The sequence below is a fragment of the Emydura macquarii genome, unplaced genomic scaffold, assembly GCF_026122565.2.
Source record: "Emydura macquarii macquarii isolate MOO-44397 ecotype Brisbane River unplaced genomic scaffold, CSIRO-AGI_Emac_v2 contig_2422, whole genome shotgun sequence".
Classification (NCBI taxonomy): domain Eukaryota; kingdom Metazoa; phylum Chordata; order Testudines; family Chelidae; genus Emydura; species Emydura macquarii.
The window spans coordinates 24,746,650-24,773,677 of NW_027132559.1; the positions used below are offsets into that span (position 1 = coordinate 24,746,650).

General features: G+C 40.1%; 1 protein-coding gene across 1 annotated transcript in view; it reads left to right on the forward strand.

The window, feature by feature from the left end:
• Positions 1-27,028, forward strand: part of DGKB (diacylglycerol kinase beta) — a 471,047-nt gene that overhangs the window by 149,100 nt on the left and 294,919 nt on the right. Inside the window, exons 12-14 of the mRNA XM_067562119.1 lie at positions 10,509-10,626; positions 16,955-17,043; positions 17,125-17,241. Of these exons, the coding sequence (XP_067418220.1) occupies positions 10,509-10,626; positions 16,955-17,043; positions 17,125-17,241 (324 nt within the window). The remainder of the gene's footprint in view (positions 1-10,508; positions 10,627-16,954; positions 17,044-17,124; positions 17,242-27,028) is intronic.

Consider the following 27,028-nt stretch of genomic DNA (forward strand, 5'->3'; position numbering starts at 1 on the left):
ACCTCTGCATGCAAAAGTCTAGTCACTTTGGAGCTGAGTGTTTTGCATTTGCTCTCCTCTTGTTTGCCACTAGATGTCATAATTGTACCATAGCTGCTGCTGTGTTGTGGCTCAGAAAGGATCTGCTTTGCTTTTCTAAAGCAAAAGAAAAATTTAAATGGGAGAAAATGCCTTATAACCAATATTTACTGGTATCTCAAGTAATCTGAAAGCAAACCATTATGTTTCTTTTTTTTAAAAATTACCCCTTTTAGTCTTAACCCATTACACCTACACTTAAGAAACACACACACACTGAACACCTGTAAAATACAGAATTGATAATCTCAGTGAGGTAAATACTTTGTCAACCCAAGTGTGACAAAGCTACGATTGAATTGTAAGGACATTTCCTTTTAAATGAGATTCACTCATATCCACAAGCATCTAATGTATTATGCTATTACCACAGAGAATTTAAAACTTAAGTATTTTACCCTTTTTTGGGATTAAATGTGAAATCAAGTGCTTTAGTCTGAGTTCAACCTCTTTGTGTGAAATGCCTCCTCTTGTGATGTCTAATGTTGTTGTCGTTTGTTGTTTGAGCCCTACGTATGTTGAATAAGAATTGTATTTGGAACTTGCACCATGCATTACAGCATGCCTTGCAAAATCTGTTGTGAATTGTTTGGGGCCCATGGTATTGTGAGTGGTGGTATTTAGATGGAAATGCAAAAATTCATGTGACTAATACCCAACTATTTATGATTGTATAAGAGTCTGTCCTTTTCTTTATTTAGAACTGAGATAATCTGCGCTTTTTATTTTAACATTAAATTTATAATTCATGGCTGTGAGGTCATAACTCAAGTGAGTTTCTAAAAGAATAAAGCATAGATGGATTGTGTACCATTTCCATACATAGGGCTAAATTCATTGACTCTTGCACATAGGATGCCGTGACGCTTTTTGTCAGAGGGATGGGTTCACTCTAAGAGACAATTGGTGCTAGTTCTACCATGGCTCTCTTAGGGCTGGTTTATACTTAACGCGCGATTCGGCAGCAGTCGACGGGAGTTACGCAAACTACGGAGAGTAGTTTGCGTAACTGATGTCAACTGCTGTGCTTCCCTTCTGCGTGCTGTTTACACTGCGCTGAGCCGACAGGAACAGTGTTCCCGTCGACACAGCACTACGCTACTTGAGGGGTGGACTTACGCAGTCGACTTCCTGATCGATTGAGCGGGTCTCACTGACCGTTCAATCGATTGAGCGGGTCTCACTGACCACTCAATCGATCCTGAAAGATAGATCTGGCGGTGGCGATTTTGCCGCCATCAGTATAAATGTAGCCTTAGATTTACCACCAGAGGAAGTAGCTTCAATTCCTTCCTGGAGACTTTACCTGGAACTATTGGAAAAAATGTACACACCATTTCTGGTCAGGTCTGTCCACCTTTGCCTGCACGAAGACCTCAGAATCCTTTGCAAAGGAGGTTGCAGGCAAATTCCACCATTACAGCCTTGTCCCTGGTTGACTTTCCTTCTTGGAAGCCTTCTGCCAAGACTTATGGTGGTAGACATTGATGTAGAACCAGGAATAACTATAGCTCATTGTGTATTATATTTCCTCAAATTGTATCAACTCGCTTTTTTATTCATACCATATTTGTACAGTGCATTAAAATATCTGCAGCTTTCCAAGCTACGTGTACAGTAGAGGGCTGGCTTTGCAGCAAACACACCTGTCCATGCAATAAAGAGGGTGGTATAGTGGTGAATTGTAGGTGTGCTTTTGTGGGAGAAAAGCTCTCACAAACGAGCTTCCCTCCTCCTATGCTCCCCAGTCTATTATACACCTATTTATTTTCCACTTGAATGGACAATTGCTAATGCCTGTGGCTCCCCTGCATGGCTTCAAGATTGTAGATGGTCCTGGGTCCAGCCTAATATAAGGCTTTCTTCTTCTTCTTCTTTCTAATATCCCTGTGGGTGTTCCACTTGAAGTTCACATGTGCCCCAGGTGCCTTTTTATCAGAGATTTTCAACAGCAGTGCTCATTTGATCCATGTATGCGCCCTAGCTACCCTTGTGCCCCATTTCAAGTGTATATAGGGTTGTGACAGATGAACTGCCCTCGATTCCTTCTCCAGTGCCCTGGCCACAGGTAGAACATTCAGAGTGCTCACAGATACCTGCTTATTTTACTTTTATAGTTTTCTTTTATTTTATCATTAGGTTTTTAATCTTGTATTTAGTTCATATTTTATTTCTTTGGGGATTATTTATTCACTGACTGAGGTTTTTGCTTCCTTCTTTCATCCTTCTCTACCATTAGAAGAAGTCTATGTGTTTTATTTTGGTGGCATGCTTAAATCCCCAGGCTTCAAACATTACCTCACTTGCCAGGAATCCTTCCCAGTTAGTGACAGCCACTCACACTTTATCTGCTGCCTCAGGGATACACAAGTGCCTTCAAAGTGGAAAATCTCTACTAGTTTTAAGAGTTGCTTGAGGAGGGACAGAGAATCAACTTTAATGGAGAGCGCCCTTTCACTTCTTCTCTTCTCTCCTCAGTACAGTGGCTTCCAAGTGACCATAGCACCTCATCTGCCTTTGGCAGATCTGAAAGTGATATGTGGAAGACTTTCACCAAGAGGAATACTAAATCTCTTCAAAAGAGAATACCTCTAAGAAATCTGCTGTACTGGAAACCCCATGCTCCTCAAAGGCTTCCATGGATGGTGCAAGCAGCCTTGTACTAAGAGCTCTAAATTGAAGTCCTCAAGCGCATCTAAATTACATGGTACCCGACAAATGGTACCAAAGGCTTTGGTCATTGAAACATGACTGAGATGGTACAAACTCCAAGGACATTGCACTGAAGAAGTTGGTATCTCCAGCTCCATTGACTGTATCTTTGGCACCTCAATCAGCTGTCTAGCAGTTGTTGGCACCTCTCATAACTTTTTTGGTACCACAGACTTCCTTGTGGGAGCCTGGTAAGTTGCAGACATGGCACCTCTGCATCCGGCACCGCAGGAGTTCAGGTGTTCCACAGATTTGTTTCTCTGATGCACCTGAGTCTCCTTTATTGAGCTCAGTCATACTTTTGGTACCTCATCTGTTGATGGAACTGCCTGATTCCCCTGTACCCAAACATATGGAGAGACAAACCGTCACTTCTCTGCCTGTTCCTCTATTACACTATGCAGATGAGAGTTCTTCAGACTCTCAGATTTCTGTTCAGGGGTCTTATTATCTATGTAGACCACCATATTATGAACCTATTTCTTCAAGGGACATTCATAGCTAGAGTGGTCTCAACCTGCTCAGCATGTTGGTACAATCAGTCCTGGATGTCTCCCCCATTCTCTTATGAGCCTTCCTAATGGCCATATTGGGACCCTTGAACTGTTTACTGTCAACAGTTCTCCACTGTACTCAGGACATTTCAGGGTCAGTGCTCTTTGATTCCCTCTGTTTCCCCTCAGCAAACTCCACTGCAGAAGGTGATGTGTGAGGAAAAAGAATGGAGAGCTAATGAAGAAGCTATGCCACAGATGAATATTTCATCATTCCTGAATGAAGCTGTTATGCCATCTCCATATATAGTATATGACTTTAAACAATTTCAGGATTTGATGTAAAGAGTGGAAAACACTCTTCAGATTCCATTAAAAGAAGTCCAAGATACTCAGTCCAAGTTGCTGGATATTCTTTACACACCATCTTCAGCACAGGTAGCCCTTCCTGTAAATGAAGTATTGTTAGAACCTGTCAAGACAATTTGGCAGACCCCTCCCAACAGCTAAGAGGACAGACAAATGTACTATGTTCCAGCTCGGGGTTCAGAATTTTTATTTTCCCCTCCTATTTCTAACTCCTTAGCTGTGGATGCAGTAAATGAACTCAACAGGTAACACTATTCCAAAACTACCCTACGTGATGATAATCAAAAGCACTTATATCTCTATAGTTGCAACAGTTACTCGTCTGGCACCCTGAAATTCAGAATTATTAGTTACCAGGCAATTCTAGCAAAGAATAACCAAATTAGCTATTTGAAAATTTATTCTTTTTATTGAACATCTCTCACAAGAGCACAGGAAATGATTTCAGGCCTTCATTGCAGAGGTACAGCTTCTTGCAAGGACAACTTTGCCAACTTCTCCCAATGCTCTTGGCACAGCCTCCTGCTCCATCTCCACAGCTGTAGTCATGCACTGAGCTTTATGGCTGTAGTCTTCAGGATTTCCAGCTGAAGTCCAGAACATTATAGAGGATCTACCCTTTGGTGGTCTTAAATTATTCAGTGAATCCACTGATGACTCTCTACATTCTCTGAAGGACTCTAGGGCAACTCTTGACTCACTGGGTGTATATATACCTGCAAATAAGAGGAGATTTAATTGGTCTCAGATAGCTGGGAGATCTCACCTAGACCAGTTTTCCACCTATTATACGGTGCCAAAAACCCAGAATAAAAAGGAGAGATTTCTCAACCGCTGCACCTGGATTGACACAGCAACCATCATTTGCAAAGTGTTAATTTTGATGCCTCAGTTGAGGGCCATGAGCACCCCTGTGATCCAGATTCGGTGCTGTCCCCTCCTCCTACCATTTGGGGAATGTCTTTCCCATTTCCACAGCTCATGGGAGCATTTGACCTCCAACAGATATAGGTTGGAGGTCAAATCTTGGAGATTATAACTTCAGGCTATGGCTACTCCATCCATTTTTCACTCCATCCATTCCTCCTATCCTCCTTCCCCATCCTTTTTTTTTTTTTTTTTAAGGGACCATCTCACAAGCCTCTTCTGAGGCAAGAGGTTCTTTCCCTCCCCTGCTTCGGAACCATGGAACCAGTTCCCATTCAGTATAGAGGAAGCTGATTTTACTCCAAGTACTTTCTGGTTGCCAAAAACAAGGGTCAATTCAAGATCTCAGGATGCTGAATATCTATGTCAAGGTACAGAAATTCAAGATGTTAACACTCACAGCTATTATACCATCCCTGGATCTTGGAGACTATTTCATGACCTTTGACCTTCAAGACATGTATTTCTTCGTTGTGGTACATCCCTTTCACAAAATATTCCTACGCTTTCTCGTAGGTCAAGACCCTCTATTGGTGTTGAGTCCTCCCTTTGGACTCTCTACCATCCTGAGAGTGTTTACAAAAGTTAGGTGGTAGTTGCTGCACTGCTTTGCCAATGGAAGTAATCGTCTTCCCCATCTCAACAATTGGCTTGGGTGTTCCTACACGGAAGTTCAAACCGTAGTAAAGAAGATGCCGTCTTTACTCCCTTTCTTTCCCTTTCACACACTCTCTGCCTTCATCTCAATACTACAAAGTCCTATAGTAGATTGAGTTTAGAGGGTCCGCAATCAATGCCATGACATCTAAACCCTACCTACCAGAGGGCAGATTGCTCACTCTGACACACTTATTCACATGAGTCCAAATGAGCACACAGGTCACTGTCAGATAATGTCTGCAGCTCCTCATGCATATGGCAGCATGACTCAGGAAAGTTTATACATCCAATCAGAGACAGTCTGAACAAATTACGCTCTGTTCTCTACCATGTCCTAATCTCCCATGACTGGTGGAAGAATCTGGCCAAGGTGTGCTTGGGGGTTTGCTTCAAACATATCCCTCCCACTATCAGAGTAGTTTTGGACACATCTCCCTAGGATGGGGGAGCTCATCTACAGGACAATACTATGCATGGCAGGTAGTCCACTGGAGCTCAGGGCTGTGAGATATGCTTGCCATCACTTCCTACCCATGGTAGAAGGTGAATCTGTCCACCTAGTGAGACAACATAATGGCCCAGTATGTACTATATAAATTAAAAAGATCCTCTTCCCTCTGTTCAGAAGCAATCAGATGATGGAACTAATGCAGAGCCCACTGAATCCTTATTTTGGCAGTCTGTTTGCTTGGCCTCCAAAACACTATCGCCAAAGATCTCAGCTGACATTTCACCCAAGATCATGCATGGGACCTTGACAGGTCTGTACTCAGGCAGGTATTTCTTACCTGGAGTTTTCTGAACTTAGACCTTTTCATCATTGCTGTTAATCGGAAATGTGTGAAATTCTGTTTGAGGGGAGGGCCACCAGGAAAAATTACCTTCAGGAATGGAAAAGATTTTTCCACTGTGCGCTCACCATCGTCTATTTCCTGTTGACATTACTCTCTCGGACATTCTAGAATACCTTTTCACTCTAAAGCAAAGAGGTCTTTTTTTGAGCTCCATTGAAGTTCACCTAGTGGCCATCACAGTGTTTCATTCTCCTCTGGTTTCTTGGTATTTGTTCACCCTGTAACTTCCAGGTTCATCAAAGGGTTATCCAACCTCTTCCTGAATGTCAGAGAACCCACTCCAACTTGGGACTTGAACTTAGTTCTTAATTCTTGGACGAAACTTCCCTTTGAGTCACTAGCTATCTGTACCCTTTTAAACCTTTCCATGAAAACCACCTTTTTAGTGACAGTTACCTCTGCTCAAAGAGTTGATGAATTAGGGGATTTGATGGTGGATCTCCCTATTCTGGCTTCTAAAATAAGGTATCCCTCTGATCACACCCACAGTTTTCATTCAAAGTCATCTCAGACTTTCATGTAAATCAGACAATTCATCTGCCAGTTTTCCACCCTAAATCTCATTAGAGAATGCTTCCCTTTACACCTTATATGTTAGAAGAGCGCTAGCATATTATTTGCACATAACTAAATCTTTTTAAGTTTCTCCAAGGCTCTTTGTGGACAGAGTTAAACGGATGCTAGTGTCCACCCAGAAAATTTCTAATTGGGTTGCATCTCTGCTGCTAGCAGCTGCTAATGTGCTGTGTCCTCCTAAGGTCCTAGCTCATTCTACCAGATCTCAATCCACATCTGTTGCTCCAATAAAAGATGTTCCTATTTTAGAAATCTGCAAAGCTAGTAAATGGGCTTCATATCACACCTTTTCAAGACACTATGCCTTAAAATAAGTGAGTATTAACATTAAATCAATATAGGGAGGAATAGTTAATGATTGTGTGCAACTTTTTCATTTTTAGGGATGGCTCTTCCTTGTTTTGTTGCTTATTTATGGTCCTTCTGCCTTAAATTCAGTGACAAAGCTCCTATTAACTTCAGTGAAAGTAGGAAGAGGACCATAGTCCGTGATGAGAATTGGTGTGAATGAGAAAATGTTACAGTTACTGTTTTGTGCTAGCATCTGTGTATGCCATATGGAGGATTCATTTTAAGTGCAGTATAATGAACTGAGGAAGAGATTTTTACCGAAGTTGCCCTGGTTTGAGATCTTCTAAATGACTATTTGTTTTTCAATTCTTTTTCAGGATATGGAATTAAAATGACTGAATGTCACTCAGTGCATTATGTGTCAGTAACGTGGATTTTATTTATATTTAAAGTCTTGCACTGGGTGGGTTTGTTTCAGATTGTGTGGGCCTTTTTCCCCCAGGCAATATTTTAAAAAGTTATGTACATGCATAATCATCTGCAGTACTTTATTACTGATTTTTGGCAGTGCACAAGAGCAAAAATTTAATTTGCTATTTTCTAAAAGTGCATTGTGTTTATGTAATGGATTTCTGCATCAGTTGCAGCCTGTAACACAGTTAAGTGTTTTAATTGGCAGAACACCCACATCAAGACTTGTTTGTTTTTCTGATAAGGAAAATGCCAGCTAAGTTAGTCCATATGTTCTGTTCAAATAAGAAGAGGCGCATTCACATGGAATGGCCCTTCTTAAAAATGAAAAAAATAAAATAAAATGAAACTAATGTGAAACAAAAAATGTATTTATTATATTATAATTCATTTTATGTTAACTTTATTAAAGAATAAATAGTTTAGTTTTTGTGAAAAAGATCAGTTTGGACGTTAGGTGCTTTTTAGCTTATTACTGCACGTATTGACCACACAAATATGTCTTAGAATAAAAATGTTTACAGTTTATAATTATTTATGTAAAAAGCATTTACACAATCTTTTTTTCCAGTGGCTAGTGACTGTTAGAAGACTTGAAATGTATTCAGTATAGTAAAATTTAACAATCTTAAAAATGTTTTGGGTATTAAAATAAGTGTTAAAAATTAGAGATCAATCTAATGACACATGCTCCGTACAGCTGCCAGTCCTGAAGAAGCTCAACAGGACTCTGGGGCTCCACAGCTGCAGAATCTATTTCTGATTTTTCAGGGAATACTGGAAAACTTCCACACTCTTTGTCAGTCTTAAAGTCCCATATTAGTCATCTTCCTTGCTCTCTCTACAGAAAGGAGGCCCTGACATTGCCCAGCCATTTGAACTCCTGATGGTAATATCAGGAAAGCTCCATCCAGGGTCTGATCCTGAAGTCTCCACATAAGCAAAAATATTCCTATTGATTTCAGCTTCTATTGACTTTAGTTGGTGTAGGTATTTTGAAGAAATCATTCAAAGCTGTGTTCTAAGTAGGGTTTGGCTTTGGTCCAGATACAGAAATTCTTACTTCACTGATGTACTGCTCTTTATTACAAGGACATTGTTGTCTTCATAATGTTGAATAAATCCTCAGGAACTTTGACTCAGTGACAAATAACTTGAGTTTAAAGAATAGAACAATACTATGGTTTTAAGAATTTAACTAGTAAAGTTAGACTCTAATGTGTAAATTCTAGTAGAGCTACATGACATTTGAGTTGCATTATGTCTATTGACTTACTGTGACTAAGGCCTCACAGTGCACATTCAAAATCAGGGCTATTATTTATTTATATATGTGTGTGTATATATATATATATGTATATGTATATAATAATAGCATTGTGAGACCCACTCATGTGGTCTTTGATATCATAAATCAATGACTGGATAAGAACCAGCCCTGCACATAACTATTTTTTTGCATGTCCAACAAACATATTGAGGATGATCTTCATTTACTTTACTTCTTCAGAACACATTTGTATGTGTCAAAACACAACAGAGTGGAAAGTGCTTAAGCAGTATTGCCCAAATTCAGATTAGGCAAAGTCCAGTTGCATTCTGCTGCACCAGGTCTGAATTTGGCTTACTATGTTGCAGTATGTTTTGGTCACATATATAGTATTGTTGAGCTACATCTCCTTTGGGTTTGGTTGTACAGCTAAAATGAGAATTAGAGCAATTCATAAATATTGGGTATAGTTTTGCTTTTTGCTCCACCCAGAAGTAGAATTTCTGGGTCACCTGAATGTTAATTAATTTGTTCAGACCCTGCATTTTCAATCAGAAATTACGTATTCCTTATATAATTATAATATTGGTTAGAATGTTAGTACTGAATCTCTAGTAAAGAAATGGCCAGGATGCCCACAACAAGATAGGAACACACAGAACACAAAAATCAAAGAACAAAAATTTGAAAAATTCCTGCTGCTCATTTTTAAATGACAGGGATTCACTACTTTTATTATCTTTGATACTGTTTTACTTATAAATACAGATTATGACATGCAGTGTCTCAAAAAAGAACTTAAGGTAGATTTCATAAGGCTGTCGGTATATATTAGGTAAATCTCAGTTGTTTATTAAAACAAGTTTAATAGTTACTAATTTTAGAAAAATAAAAAAGCCTGCCAACACACCAGCCAAGGAATCTGGGATCTACACAAATAGTTACAAACTATAATTAACAACCATGAAAGCAGCACAAAGCAAACATTTAAAAAAAAAACAATTTCAAAAAACCCCACAAAAAACCCTCTCAGTGAAAGTATTTAAAAGTGTTTTGCAATTGGGGGGTTATATTGATTAAAATAGGGAGGAAATCTTTTAAACATTTATGTTTTCATTCATTTTTAAAGGCAAATGTAATCTACATTCAGAGTTTGTAGGTCTATCCCCATCTAGTGGCTGTTCCACACCCAAGTTTTATGAGCTTGGTACTGCTTCCATTGGGAGGATTTATTCCTTTGGATCAAGTGCCAGGGGCTCATTCTTTTAGCGCTGAAGGTCCAGGATATAAATCCTACTGTCGGCTCAATCGAGATCGATTCTTTGATAGACAGGAGGATGTAGATTCATAGAATGTAGGACCAGAAAGGACCATTATGATCATAGTCTGACCTCTTGCTTAACACAGACCATATGATTTCTGCAGGGAGCATGTTGTACACTCAAAAGACCATCAAAGCAAATCTACTGAAATTTTAACAATTCTGTAGCTGTTAAACTACAGCAATATATATTTTAATGCTAATTCCCGTGTAGTTAGATAGCTGCCTTATTGCATCTATGGATAGGTCTCTGTTGCAGTCTTAACTAAAGGTGTCTACCTTTCTTTGTGGTTTTGAAAATGCATAGTCATTTATGAGCTTCTGAGTATATTTAGAAGGGTTATATTGTGATCTGGTGTGAAATATTAAATGAAGTAACAGCTTGTCTTTTACGTTCTAGAGTCAATCTCCAATTTTTATTGGCACTTATATATTTCACTGTTTATTTCATTAAATGAAATCTGTTTCTTTTATGTTCTGTGCAGAATGTGAAGGATGATGGGCAGCATGTATGGAGACTGAAACACTTTAACAAGCCTGCCTACTGTAATCTTTGCTTGAACATGTTAATAGGAGTAGGCAAGCAGGGTCTCTGCTGTTCCTGTGAGTATATGCATTTCAGTGAGCATTTTCTAGTACTGCTGTGTTACATTCACAATATTACAAAGATCTACTAGATCCTCTGTATCCAGACCCCTGCTAGCATATTGATTATTTTTCCTGTATTTTATACTTTAGTGCTTTATTCAGTTTTAAAGTCTTCAAGCAGTGAGACTTTCAAAACCTCCTATGAGAGAGTATTTGGTATTATAATATCTTAGTATTACCTCGTATTTTTGTGTAAACATACCTTTGCTTAATTTCCTCCTATACATCCTAGCTGTGATGTGACCTTAAATATTTCTTCTCCCTCTTTGGTATTTCCTCTTTTAAATAATTGTAAATAGTTATATTACTCATATTCTTCCTTAGTCATCAACTAGCCCAGCTTCCTTATAATTCAGTCTGTATAGCATATTGGGACCTGATTTTTAAAGTCCCAGGTTCCAGGCAATCAATTTGCATAGATGCTATAATTTCTTGTACAGTCATAAGGCTTGATTTATGCCACTCTTCCTCACATTCAGACATTTATAGAGTTTAAGGCGAGAAGGGACGATTACTCTGACCTCCTTTATATCAAAGGCCATTACATTTCACTATTGCTCCATCTTGAGCCCAATAACTTGTGTCTGGATAAAGCATAGTGCCAAAAATGGCATCCTGTTTTGATTCAGATCCATTAAGAGATGGAGAATCTATCACTTCCCTGGGTAGTTTGTTCCAGTGGGTAATATTCACTGTTTAAAACAAAACAGAACAAAAAACAGTGCCTGATTTCTAATTTGAATTTTGTCTGGTTTCAGCTTCCAGGCATTGGTTTTTGCTATAACTTTCTCTGCTAGGTTAAAGAGCCCTTCACTAGCTAGTATTTTCTCTCTGTGAAGGTACTTATTCACTGTAATCAAGTCACCTGTTAGTCTTTTTGATAAATTAAACAGATTGAGCTCTTTAACTCTGTTATGGTAAAACATTTTCTCCTTCCTTTGAGTCAAAAGTATCAGAGGTATATTGATTTATACCTTTCTAAGCACGTGGTCCTACTGATGTATTTGAGACTACCCATTGTGAATAAGGGTTCCAGAATCAGACATCCACCTTTTTCAGTGGTGGATACTGTCCCATTTAGGACATATTTAGGAAATGAATCCTGCATATCTTGGTTTCCATACCAAATAATCAGACACAATGCATTGGAGTAAAATAGCCCCCTTTATTTCAAATATTTTAAACAAATAGCAATCTAGCAACTTCAAATTAATAAATATTTATAATATAACAATAACCCTAATGCTCCTAAAATCCTTAACTGGATAACAGAAGATCATGAATGGTTATATCTTCTTCAGTATCATTAATCTTAGCCCAGTGAAACAGGTTGTCTTTGTAATGGATGAGAAAGGCAGAGTCCCCTGGGCAAAGAACATAGTGTCAGGAACTCAGCTGACTCTGATCATGGTCACCTGGCAACCTAATAAGCTCAGCTGGGCCCAATAAGCTCCCATTAAGTGAGTATGCTCCCTGACTGGACAAAAAATGCAGCAGTTCATCATTTAAACCTCATAACAACAGCAGCACAGTGGTCAATGTGTACTACTCCTGCAGCTGCACCAGCCCTGCTTGCTGTACCAGTCCTTGCTCCGACCCACACCTGTTCCTGCCCCAGCCTTAGTCTCTACATTCCTCCAGACTCTCTGGCTTCGATGACTGGCTTGTCTCTTGACCATGGTTCTGGTTCTGTTCTGACTCCTGGCTCTGACCTCTGGCTTGTCTCCCAACCACAACTCCATTTTTGCAATCTGGCTCTGCTCCAATCACTAGGCCTGACTCCTGTTCTAACCACAAGGTCAAACCATCTACACCCCAGTGTGTGACAGTTTGAGCAGCCTATTAAGGAGGGACATTGCCCAATGGAGGTCCCTCCCAAAAGGGTCCCAGCAGGAGTCCCTCTCACCCTCATAGATGTTGTTGGGGTCCTGCAAGAAAGGCGGGCTCAGGTAGCAGCCCGTCTTGACCAGAATGCATTCCTTCAGGCCCAGGTACAAGCCCAAGTAGCAGTTCCTCTTCCCCCCACCGTCGCATCTGCGTCCCATGAGCCCAGTGTGCTCCAGACTGAATTGTTAGATGGAGACTGTGCCAAGTTTTGGTGTTTCCTTAATCAATGCCATCTTCTGTTCTTGTTATGGCCACAGACATACCCCAAGAATTGGTCTTGAGTGGGATTAGAAATTAGTCTGCTTACCAGAGGGGACCTGAAATGGGCTTCTCTGCTTCTGGAGAGGTCTAATCTTTTCCTTAAACACTTCAAGAATTTTATACAGGCAAGGCAGTCTTCTTTGTCAACCCTAATTGAGAATGTACTGCAGAAACTGCTCTCCATGCCTTTTGGCAGGATCCCCAGTCTGTCACTAAGTATGCTGTGAATTTCGATGTCTGACTGCAACACCTACTGGATTGAGGCCATGCAACAACACCACTAGGCAGGGGCTCGATTACTCTATCAAAGATGAACCAGCAAGGGTGGAACCTCTGCCTAGCCTGCAAGCTTTAATCTATTTTTGCATTAGGATTGATGACTGCCTCATGGATCAAGCCCAAGAAAGACATCATGCTTCTTGAATCCCGTTGGCCAGAACTCCCCATGACCCCAGTTGCCCTACCAGATCCTGTATGATACAAGTCAGAGGAGTCTGGCTCCACCTCTATGCTGATGAAAACAGCATTAGAGCATGAGGGTATGTCTGTATTGTGGAATACCAGGGCACATTTTAGCAGGTACCTGGCCAAGTGCTGGTCTGTCCCCTGGTCAGGAAATGCAAGGGCCCAGACCCAGTAGGGGGACTCGAGTTGGGCTGATGACCTACTACTCCGCTGAGTAAATCAGACTGTAACCTATCCGTCAGAATCTTGGCAACCTCTGTTCTGCACACTGCCCCTCTTCATCTTCCTCTTTGTGTCTGGCATTCTGTAATGCTTGACGTTCACTTAGAAGCATTGGTCGATTTGGACACATCCAGCAATTTCATTGATCGGAATTTAAGGGGCATCAGATTCCCATTCTTCACAAGGATTTTCCTGAGCTCATCAAGGTTATTGACAGGTCACCCTTTCTTCAGGCCCCATCACACATCAGACTGCTTCCCTGGAAGTCACTACTTTTGGCAGTCACTGAGAGATCTTGCAGTTGGGGAGTATCTGTGCTCTGCATTTGCCAGTCATCCTTGGTTGTTCCTGATTTATCACTCATGACTCCTGAAACAATTGGTGGTCACGGTCTGTACTTCTCTGTTCCCTGTGATGATGACAAGCATGCCTTCTCATCCCCAGCTCCAACCAGTGACTGGTTGAGCTCTGCTTTTTCCCTAGGATGGTGGTGAAGCACTGGAATAGGTTACCTAGGGAGGCGGTGGAATCTCCATCCTTAGAGATTTTTAAGGCCCAGCTTCACAAATCCCTGGCTGGGATGATTTAGTTGGGGTTGGTCCTGCTTTGAGCAGGGGGTTGAACTAGATGACCTCCTGTGGTCCCTTCCAATCCTAATCTTCTATGATTCATGATCATCAATTAAAATGATATTCTCGTTTTTTCTGAGAATCAAGGTAGCTCTTGACTACCTTATACACACTGTTCTTGATCGGCTTCACCAAAATCAACTTTATACAAAGCTCGAGAAACGCAAATTTGACCAGGATATCATGGAGTTTCTGGGCTATGTCTTCTCCTTGGCAGGACTTGCCATGGATCCCAGCAAGGTTACTGGCATCGTTGAGTGGAAGCAGTTGTACATGAGATGAAGCAGTTCCTTCATTTCAAAAATCTTTGCTGGCGATTTATCAAAAGCTAATCACTCCAATAATGTCCCTCCTCAAAAAGAAGGCTAATTTCTCCTGGTTGCTGACATACAGGTGAATTCCGGTTGCTTGAAAAAGCCATTCATTTCTGCACTGTTTTGATCCATCCAGACTTCATAAAGGCCTTCATAGTCCAGACTGATGCCTTGGACTTCATGATAGGCGCAGTCCTCTTGCAATTCACAGTTTCTTGCCAGGAGCTCAATCCCTGCACTGCCCTTCCGCCAAGTTCGATGACCAATACTTGTATCCTTTTCAGATCACTGAAGAAATATACAAAAAGCCCTTTAAGCTTCTTATCCCAAAATCCCTCAAGATTCACTCTCTTTCATGTTTCCCTCCTCAAGCTTTATTAGCAATCCTTTCCGTGACTGGGTGGGCCTTCCTACACCCTCAGTACTAATCCAGGGAGAGGAGGAATATGAAATTCATTAGATCTTTGATTCCTAACGAATCAGAGGGAAGCTCCAGTATATGATATACTGGAAGGCATACCACTCCAGAGGAGTGATCCTGGGAGCCAGAAAAAAATGTTCACTCTCCCAATCTCTTGTGAGAATTTCACCAAAGATATTCTGTGACAAGCTAGGGCCAAAGGTCCTTAAGAGGAGCCCTCAGGGAATGGGATGGGAGGGAGGGGTAAATGTCAGGAATTCAGATGGCTCCAGACACACTCTCCTGGCAACACAATGAGCATGGCTAGGCGCAATAAGCTCTCACTAAGAGACTGTGCTCCCTGGTTGGACAGAAGATCAGGTCATTTAAGCCTTGTAGCAACACTAGCACATCAGCTGCTCAATGTGTTCTACATTGCAGATATGCCACGTTGGCTTCCTGTACTAATCTTTGCTCTGACCTGTGCCTGTTTGCACTTTATCCATAACCTCCCAATCCCCCTGACTCATGGCTCCAACTACTGGCTTGTCTCCTGACCGCAACTCCAGTTCCACCTTCCAACTCTCTTCCGACCACTAAGCCTGGCTCCTGTTCTGACCACCAGGTCGCATTGCCTACATCCCAGTTTGTGACAGGGATAGCCTGTTCTGTTGCAGATATCAGTAGTATGAAAATAGACTTTCCCTGTATAAACTAAAACAACTTTGAAAAAGAAGAGAGTGCTCCTATTTGTAAACTTCCTCATTTGCTATGATATCCCTCTCTTTTCTTTTCTTTTCTTTTCTTGCAGTGTTGCTTGACACTCAGTTGATGTGAGTGATGATCACTACTGAAAAATATGGGGAACTCATGGGGTTCCTTTCAGTTTCTTCAAATAACCAAGTAGGAAGGGGCCTGAGTTTTCTTATGAAACCACTTCTACACTTCCATGTCTTTCTGACGTCCACCTCTATTTCTTCAACCTAATAAATGATACCCCTCCCACATATTGTTGAAGCATTGCTATAGATTGCATTTTTTTTTGTTTAAAATTGTGTGTGTGTGTGTGTGTGTGTGTGTGTGTGTGAGGGGGGAAACAACTAGGGAACTGCAGGGGGCCCCACCATCCCTCCATGGCCCAATCAACAATGTTACTCCCTGCAGTTTGTCTGATTAATGGCTGCACCTCCCACTGGGTCTGTGTAATAGGTTCAAGCAAGGTGTTTAGAAGTGCTTTGTGCTTAATTGCCGTCGAGGCCAAAAGCATGAGACTTATCTGATGCAGGCAGACATTCATCCTTAGCTTTAAATAGTTGAATCTATTCAATGCTGTCATTATAAGTACTAGCATTATTTCCTCATCAAAGCACTGTGATGCACTAATGTTAACTATTCAATCATCACAGAAATATGAGAGTAGAGTTTTATAATTGAAGTCAGGGGAGCTTTGCATCATAAACTGGCAGCTTTATATTCCCCCATTAAAGTTAGTGTGATCTTTATAGACAAGGTTTGTCAATAGAGACAAGTATGTGAAACTGACGTGAGTGGATTTAGAAAAGGAAACTTCTCTGTATAGGAGTATTGTTATGGCAAGCAAGAGTTGAACTTTGGATGATTATATGAAATGCATGACAACAATAGCTATCTGGAAATGAACTAATCAACCATTTAAGATTTATAAATCAATAGAGAGAATAATGTAAACTCATTGGCTTTTATTTTCATGCTTACCAGATGCTCTCGTTCCTATAGTTCGTAAAATATAGATATCTTCCTACTAGCAAATGACACCAAACCATTTGGCAGTCGTCAATTTGTCTTTAATATTTTTGTCGTTTGGGAATTATTGTGAAAAATTTTAGTGAGGACTGATTTAATTAAGCATTTCCTGCTGTGCCACGATAGAGCATTCTTGGATTTTTCACTTGCATAATATTTCCTGTACTAATTGGCCATTTGTATTGCATGGAAAAAACAGCCTAGTTTGAGTTTTTATTGACTGATTGGATTGATTAAATAGTAGTAGATATAAAATGGAGTTCTGCTAATGTCATTTTTTTCGTTGAAATATTAACTCGGTCTCAACACGTTTCTCTTTTTAGTTTGCAAGTACACAGTCCATGAACGCTGCGTCTCAAGAGCCCCAGCCTCTTGTATCAAAACATATGTGAAGTCCAAAAAGAACACTGACGTAAGCCTGTAGTAGCATTTACTTTGGCATGTAGCTGTTGAAATTGGTAATCCTACCTACACCTGCTCTTTTCTTTCATAGGTAATGCACCACTACTGGGTAGAAGGAAACTGTCCGACAAAATGTGATAAGTGTCACAAAAATATAAAGTGTTACCAAGGCCTGACTGGACTTCATTGTGTTTGGTGTCAGATCACAGTGAGTATCTACAAGTGAATATGTTAGTGAAAACACTGCAGGTTCCTTTTACAGATACAGATGCAAAAGGTCTGTTTCAATTTTACCATCAGTTATGGTCAGGTGCCCGTGAGATTGGCATGTTCAGAATACTAATGAGTGTCTTTAGGTGGTATAGCCTAAATACTCTGAAAGATATTCTCTTCTGTGTACCGATATGTGAATCTGTTAAACTTAATGAGAGCTGTACACACCCTTCTGCGAAGAATAGAATTCATTATACTGCTTCCTTCTGTATTTTTATAGAAAGATCTTAAATGTTTTTCATTGTGGATAAAAGTAAAGGGCAAGGTCTCTGTGAAGTTAGAGCAAAATCACACCGTATGTTGCACTGACGCACAAGTGGAATAAAGGTCATTGATTGCATCTTGGTCCCTGAATAAACAGCAGGGCAGAATGTTTTCATGGCACATGAGATTAGTAAAATAGAGGTCCAGGTAATCCATGCACCAAATCCAATTTTCCTTTAGCTAATGTGTATTCAGCATCAACCGCAAGATGGGACCAATACCATTCAAGAAAATACTGCGTTTGTTGGTGGAACCTTTATTGTAGAAGAAACAACATCCAGCATCTCTACTCCCAGTCACTGTGCTTGTAGGATTTGATTCTAAATGTGGAAAAAGTCAGCACTCTATTTTTTTTCCTAATTCTGAAATATTAATAATTTGTTTAGTCTTCTAAAGAATATCATAGGACAATGCATTTGTGAATGTCTGAAAAATTTAAGATACTTTTTTTTAACAAGGATTAGTACAAACTTTGAAACATAAAAGAAAATAGGTTCAGGTTATTTTCAATTATATAGTGTTAGGACAAAAGATCTAGCAATATTTCAAAAAGAAGAAATATATAGCCCAGATTGTCATCAAGATTTGGGTAGTTTTGAGAGTAAAACACCTAAACCAAATTTTGCAAATGTGGGTAACTAACTAGTCAGGCAATTATAATCTGTATTTAGGTCCCTAAATAAGAGTTGTATGATGTTCACAGAGGCACTGAACATCTAAAACTCCCACTGAAGTGAAAATAAACTGCAAATGCCCTGCGCCTTTGAAAAAATCACACTCTTATTAATATGGTATCTACATATTGCGTGAGGGCTGGATTTTTATAAGGTAGTTAGGCACCTAATGATCTAGGCACCTAGAAGGATTTTTAAAAGCTCCTAGGTGTCTAGTTCCTATTGCAATTAGGAGCCTAGGTACTTTTGAAAATCACCCAGGTGCCTAAATGTCTTTTAAAATCTGGCCTTTGGATCCATAAATTTAGACTCCCAAATTTGAAAATGTTGGCCCTGTAGTTTCCATATGTCATCTATGATTTTCTGTATCTCTCAATATTTTAACTATTTATATGTGCTTTTTTGAAAATAATGAGCTTTGTTTTCAAATTCTTTTCAGTTTGCTTCTATGATTTCAGGTGTAAATTAGAGATGGTTCATTAGTAAAACATCTACTAGTTTTGCCAACCTTTAAAAATATTTCTTCATTTTTATACCACTTCTATAATAATCATTTCTCGTGTAATTCCAGTTCAGAACCCCTTTTTAATCCTTTCTTCTCCTGTAACTATTACTGTAGAGTGTAGACACCTGCTGAAATGCCTTAAAGCTACCAATTTAAAACCAAAATAAACCCCATATATTTGTAACAGATAAACAAGGGACTTTTGAATGGCCGTTTTAAAGATATTTAAACTGTCACCACTCTCCTTGCAATCATATCTTTTCATCTGCTTATATACATCATTCCTGAAGCTTGTTGCTGATATATTTAGTTGCAGTGTGAGAAGCTGTCAGGTTTGCCTTGTAAAACCTATCTTGCCTTCATTTTAAATGTGTGCCTTTTTATCAATGAAGAAACAGAGGCCTTGTCTACAATAGAGAGTGTTGATGCAAGTTACAGTGATAATCAAAAAGCGCTATAATTACAACGCTTGTGCCTGTTCACACAGCAGTCATGTCACCAAAGTGAGAGTAGTACAATGTGGACAGCTATTCCACTGTGCAGCTCGCCACCTTGTGCCACTAGGAGTTGAGGGAAGGCAGAGAGGATCACAGTGCGTCATATTTGCAGGCTCAACGTCCCATGATGCAGTGATTTCCATCCCATCATTCCATGGGTTTCTGACTGTTTCATAGCATTTTTCAATGGCCCCAGTTTCCTGTGCACCCGCTATCTCTATCTGAAAGAATGGATTATGCACTGCTCTCCACTGTTGTTGTTAGTGTTCTGAACACATCACAGCTGGTCATGCAGTATACCATGAGCTCCCAATTGGAACTGGAACTGAGACGCCTGACCTGCTATGTGCCATGCAAACAAGCAATGCCGGATTACTGTTTTGCATTCATGGAGCATCTGTACATGGTACACTGCCACTTTTGGAAGTGTGAAAGAAGCACTAAGTGGTGGGATTGCATTGTTATGCAGGTCTGGGATGACGAGCAGTGGCTGCAGAACTTTCAAATGCGCAAATCCATCTTCATGGAACACTGTGTGGAGCTCGCCCCTGCCCTGTGGTGCAAGTACACCAGCATGAGAGCTGCCCTCTTGGTGGAGAAGTGCGTGGTGATTGCCATGTGGAAGCTGGTAATTCCAGATTGCTACCAGTAGTCGCTAATCAGTTTGGTGTTGGGAAGTCCACCGTTAATGCTGTTATCACAAGTATGCAAGGCCATTAATCGCATTCTGCTATGAAGGACTGAGAGTCTTGGAAATATGCATGAAATAGTGGATGGCTTTGCAGCGATGGGATTCCCTAATTTATAGAAGCGGCAGGTCTTTGGCTCTGCACAAGAGTCATGGTTTGACTCATTAGCCTTTTAGTACCCCTGCCACAGCTCCTTGATTTTCGCATGGCACTGCAGGGTGTCCCGTTCATAGCCCTTCTCTGCCATGACATGAGAAATCTGACTGTAGCTATCAAAGTTCCTTCTATTGGAGCAGAGCTGGGACTGCACAGTCTCCTCTCCGCAAATGCTGATCAGATCCAGAAGCTCCAGTGCGTTCCAAGTGGGAGAGCGTTTGGTGTGTGGAGCCTCCATGCTCAGTTGGGAAGATGGATGTGAGCTCTCGATGCCAACCAAGCAGGAAGTGGAATTTCAAAAATTCCCAGGACTTTAAAGGGGATGGGGCAGATGGCTGCAGGACAGCAGAGTTCAAACTGATGGTCAGAGCTGTCAGGATGGGCATTGTGGAGCACTTTTTGTTGCAAGATAGCCAAGCGCGGTGTCTGCACTGACACTTTGATGCTAAAAGTTTGGTGAAAAAAGCTCTATGCTTCTCTTCGAGGTGGTTTTATTTTGTCACAAAATCTGGGGAGTTGGGTTGGCTGGGGGAGAGGGGACTGTAGTGTGTACACCAACACTGTTTTGGCGCAAAAAGCTGACTTTTTGGTCAACAAAAGTCTATAATGTAGACGAGCAGGGAAACACAGAGAAAAAAAAATTGACAATGTAACAATGCTCTTTAAGAAGCACTGCATTTAGCAAGCCAATGCCTCTGTATGTTTTGTATTGCAACTCAGTGAGCTACATTGAATCTCTCTCTCTTGGCCCCATTCATTGCAACATCAGCACTTAGCAAGCAACAGGTTTAAAAAGTGAGTTGAATCAACTTCTCTTACTTTTACAGAAAAACATCCATGGAGAGGCAGGAGTTCCTATCTCTATTCTGGAGATTGAGTGATTAATTCATTGTCTTTTTGTTTTTTCTTGACCTTTTAAATAAAAAATTTTTTTTTACTCAGTTGCCAGAAAAGGGCATAAATCAGAAGTCAGACAGCTCTATGGAATTTAAGAAAAAATAGATTTAATATAGCAAATAAGCTTATAGAAGACCAAAAGCTTCCCCTCAAGAGTTGATTCTGCTCTTCACTTCTCTGAAGTGGGTAGTTATGACTATGGCAAGCCAGCAGCATTAGCGTGGCTCCTAAGAGAAGGAAGAGTGGGGCCTAGGAGGAAGAATATGGACATTTGTCTCTGCGTGGATCTCCAGATTTCACTACAGCCTGGGGTTTCTCTGCAGTTAGAGGTCCCCATCTCCTCTAAGTGGCAGCAAACCCTTCCTCTATAGGGGTTGCTGGCTCAGAAATTTCATGCCATTCACCATGTAGTTTTCTAAGCAAGTTTTCCTGTCTTGTGGGTTTTTCTCCAGGATGGAGGTACGTCTTTTAGTATTTTGTAATATTGACTGTAATTGAGCTTTTTTCTTTTAGTTTTATTTTTGGAATTAACAAGAGTTAGAAGGTATGGATTAATTCTTACATGATAAGAACCATTTTAGACATCAGATCTATCTCCAAACCAAATCACAAACTTTTCAGTGTTTTGGCATGAGTTTGGCTAAGAAGACCTCCTTCCTTGGATCTTCAGCTGGGCTACTGGTTCCCTCTTTGTGGCCCTCTTCATAATTCCCTATACAGCTGTATCCTGCTTCACAGCTGCATTCCCCCAGCTGGTTGTCCTCTCAAGGCTTTTCCACAGACCTCCAGACTTTCCTCCCTCTTCCCTAAGGGAAATCATCCTACTTCAGGCTACTCCACAAACTCTTGGCTTTCACTACAATTTCTCATTTCCACATCTCCTAGGCCTCCAGTTGTGAGATAATGTAAAGTAGCTAGCTTTGGGGACAGGGATTATTGCAGGGGGGAAGGATACAAAAATGTTTATAAAACAAATTATTTTTTTTAATATGAGGTGCTTAGTATTTTATTTTACTATGTCGTGTTGTTTTTATTAGTTATAGCATGTACATCTTCAGCTATTCCTTTTGTTTCCTATACCTCACTTCTGTTGTCAAAGATCAGCAGAGACTAATAAGAAGATTAAGCTATTTTTTTCAAAGATAAGTTTGCATACCATTGAGTAGCAGAGCTGCTAATTATCACTGAGTGTGTGAAGATACTTTTATTTAATGTTACATGGCCTGGTGTGCATTAATTATGGTACAAATAGCCTTACCACTGAAACAGGGAATTAGCATAACAAATACTTTAGATTACAGGGCTACCAAAATACCCTCACAATAAGGCTTTCATACTCAGAGTAAATTCAAGCTCATTAACTTTTATTTTCTGTTGCTAAGTAACTGCCTGAAAAGGTAACTTTACAGTATAAAAGAATACAGACAAGACTAATGCTGGGTGTCATTCACTTCAAAATTCAGAAGTACTATGTCTACATTACACTGTGCTAGATACCTTTATCAAAAGTGTGTTACTGGTAAAGTGTATACATCACCTACAGAATTCATTATATTGTAAGTTTAATACAGTTAATGCCAACTTGGATAAATCATCTAAAGAAAAATGAATCACTCATTCACTGGAAAAATGTGATTTATAGGCGCAACTGTTGAACTACATATTTTATATCACTTGCTGAATGAAATATCACCTCTTGAGCTAGATTCTGTATGCTATCTAATAGACCATTTAATAAATAAATTAGATATATTTCTTAATGTTTTAGATGCTTAGTATACCCCCATCAATTAAAATATATCTGCTAGTAAAACACATCACTTTGGAATCATGCTCTTTTATGTGAAGTGCACACACAATGACAGGCTTAATATGCAGTATATTAAATCAATGTAGAGATAATAAACTATACCAAATTCCAGAATATAAAGTGGTATTTTTATTGTGATTGTCTGGTGATATTGTAAACCATGAAAATGAAACTTGAGTGGTTTGCATCTGTCTCTACATTATAGCTTTGTATTGTGTATTTGGGTGTATAGATTAAAAATATGATGTTTGGGGAATTTGAATTAAGTTAAATTCTAGGGTACCAACAAGAAACCCAGACTTCTAATTCCAACTATTTTTCTCCAACAGTTTATATCACTAGTTATACTTCTTAATATTTGATGTTGGCTACATCTTCCAATCTTTCCCTTTTTTTGAATAAAGCAGTAAACCAGTGCTTTTTAGTTAAAGATCTTTGGAAGATTCTCTCCTTGTTCTGAGAGTGGAACTCTTAATCATTGCTCTCAAAAGAATCTCCATGTTAGGAAAAAATGAAGACACGAGTTTTGCCATTCACTTCAGTGGAGCCAGAATTTTACCTATGTCCTTAGAGTTCTTTGTTTAATGTTCCCTTAGTTATATGTTACATCATCACTCGTGATATCCTCTTAGTATTTGTGATATTATTAATTCAAGTAGTAGTGGAATTTCAGAAATGCTCAAAGACTTCACTCAGAAATGGGATCCTTTCTGCAAGGCACTGTGCAAGCTGTAGTGAGGAACAATCCCTGTCCTCATGAACTTATAGATCAAGACTATAACTTCTATAACAAAGATTGTGACCACTAATAGTTCTGCAAATGATGCTGCCTTCCTCCTACTGCAGCAAGCTACTGCTCTGCAGTCTCAAATGCTCTACTTCCACAACTGGAGGGATTTTGAAACCTGTGGCTCCTCTTAGCCATAACATCATAGATTCCAAGGCCAGGAGGGACTATTGTGATCATTCTAGTCTGACCTCTTGTATAACAGTCCATGAAACTTCCCCGAAATAATTCCCTTTGAATCTGAGCATATATTTTTTTGAAATCCAATTTTGATTAAAAAAATTGCCAGTGATGGAGAATCCACCGTGATCCTTGGTAAATTGTTGCAGTGGTTAATTACCATTCCCAATATCAGCTCAGTGGTTTTGTGAAATTGAAGCCTTGATGACTGATTTCCATTATAGAGCTCACTGTAAGAATTACCTGTATTATTCCTGTATTATTACCTTACATTTCTGTCTAAAGTTGTCTCTGATTTTCAGCTGTCAGATCATTAACCTGCCAGTAACTTTCCCTGAGCTTTCACCACATGTGGAGGAAATTAGATTTCATGCTCTAAGCACTGAGGGCCTTTAATTATTATCTGAGTACCAAGCTAATCTGCACATTTCCCGAGCATTTTGAGGTAAATGGGGATAAATCCAGGAGTGAGTTCATAACAGCACCAAAACTGGCTATTTGAACTAAGCTGTGCATACGTGACTGCTATGACCTGGGAAGTGTTCAGCCACCTGGGGGCATCAATGAGACTCATGACCCATGACATGCCTGCCCTCATCTCAGTTGCACACTCATGCATCCCGCCGAACTGTGGAATGCAGCTGGCATTTGCATGTAAATGCACCTCCCAGCCACCAGGAGCCTATGTGACACCATAGCTAGGTGTCTCTGCCTTTTTCCTTAGCTCCTTCTCCTGGCTGGGATCCCCGCCAGGAGGAGGCAGTGGCCAGACGTCGCTATGCAAAGGTGAGGAGAGGGTCCACTGGTGGCACTGTGCTCTACCTTCTGCCGGCTGTAAACAGGGTCTCCCCCATCACTCATCTACAGGGGCTGTACTTCTCAATCCTCCCTTTTCACACCCCACTACCCAGCCAACCAGCACCCATTCCATGCACCCACCCCCCAGCCATTCACCTACCCCAGACACATACAGCATCCATCCAACTTCTCTAGCATCCACCACAAGTATTCCCAGTACCGGCACACCCAGCTGCCCTGGCACTCATCCCAACCACATCAACTACCTATCTAGTAGTAATTTGCTGCTGCGGTGTTTCTCAAGGAGAACTGGAGATGGAGATAGGTCAAGATGCAATTGAGGGAGCACAATAGAGAAGAAGGGAAATGCGAGTAAGAGAAATGGGGGGATTAAAATGGGGAGAGGAAAATAGAGGAGAATTATAGGGAAAAAAGGATTGAGGAGAGTGGTGCAGAAATGGGAGGAGCAAAACCACAACTCGTTTCTGTGACAGTAGTCATTCAGATGCCTCAAAACTTGTCAGTTATGTATGGGGGCACATCTAGTTAGATCTGAAGCAATTTTCCCAGACTACTTTTGCAGTGATGACCCATCTGATACTAGTGACCCATTCTGACACCAGCCTTGCCCCTCTACCAAAAGGTTGAAGATGACTGGGGCCTTGCAGGATGACTTTCTAGTGGAGATGGTCAGTGAAGCAGAATCTGGGTATATTTTAAGAGATGATTACCCCAGTAACATGTTCCCCAGAATAATAGATCTTACAGATGGACATACAGAAACAATTTTAGGTTATTTTTAGAAGATTTTTATGGCTCTTGCTGAGCCCTTTATAGTTAGATCATGTTAACTGAAGACATCCTAGTGTTCAAAAATCATGAGTCAGGCCTTCCAAAAGTTAAGAGATTAGCTAAAAATTCCTAAGGACATGTCTACACATAAAGCACTGCAGAGGCACAACTGCACCAATGCAGCTGTGCCGCAGAAGCACTTAGTGAACACATTGCCAAGCGTAGGTACTCCTTTTCCCTTAGAGGTGGAAGAAGACCTCCCATCAAGATAGCGCTCCCATCAAGATAGCGATACACAGAGGGTTAAATTGGTGTAACTGTGTCACTGAGAGGTGTAGATTTTTCACACTGCTAAGTGATGTCATTATACTGACATAAGTCTATAGCGTACACCAAGCCTAAGGGTTTTTTTTTTTTTAATAAAAATGATTAATTTTATGGTTCTTTGTACTTGTCTTCTGGATTCTGATCCTTTAGCTCACACTTTCTCTATGTTTTCAAGCATTTGTCCCCAACCAGGAGGGCTAGAAACTTACCGATCCACCCAGGATACCACATCATCTGTCCAAGAACTTCTTTTTCTGCCTTTTGTTCTTCTAGAAGGGAAAATTGATAGCAGCTCCTGTTAAACATGCATTATCCAATGAACCTCTTAAAATGTGCCCTGCGAATCAAATCTTCCTTTTCTTAAGATCTCTGACTAGCCTGTGCTAATCATTTCCAATACTTTTTTGTTGGTAACAGGGTCTCTCCATTCTGAATTCTTTCATAACTTCCTAATTTGAAGGATTGTAGTTTCTTTGTTATTGATTATTTTAATGTCCATGTTTCACAGCTGTAATTTAACACAGAACAAAGGTACGTTTTAAGAGTCAGAATTTAGTCTTTAGATTTGTGTCCCTTCTCATCAGATGTTTATTCTTCCAGAATGTTTCTTCTGCTCTTGTTGTTTTGGTTCCGACTTGAGTAGCCAATCTTCCATCTTCTGTAATGATGCTTCCTAAGTCACAATACTTTCTCACTGCATATATGGCTCTGTCATTCACTGGAATCCTTCATGTTTTCCTAGGATCCTTGCATACCATTATAGTTTTTGTCTTATCCACATTCAACTTGAGCATTTTCTTTGCATATAATCTCCACTAACTTCATCAAACCTTCTTCTGATACAGCCAATAGCACAGTGTCACCTGCACAGCGAATGTTATTCACTCATTTTCCATTAATCTTTGTACCTTCTTTTTTTTCCGATTAACTTAATCAAACATTTGCTATTGGTGTTGAATAAAGATGATGACATTGTACACCCAAGTTTCACTCCTCTCTTGATCGCTACCAGCTTTTTATTTTCATTGCCTATTATATTGCATTCTGATTCCACTATAATTGTTTTAGTACTTGGAGTTCATACTCACAGATCTTAATGTGTTGAACATAGTGGTGGATGATAGATTCCATCAAATGCTTTTTGGAAGTCAATAAAACACAAGTAACTATTCCCCCATTTCAGTTGATCTTTTTAATATGAGCTTCAAGTTCATAATGTTATTTATTGTGCCCTTTCCATGTTTGAAGCCATATTGTTGTTCTCTTATTTCCTTATGAATCTTTCCTCATATTTGGTCTTGAACAACTTGCGAAAGTATCTTAGGCTATGTCTGCACTTGTGACTG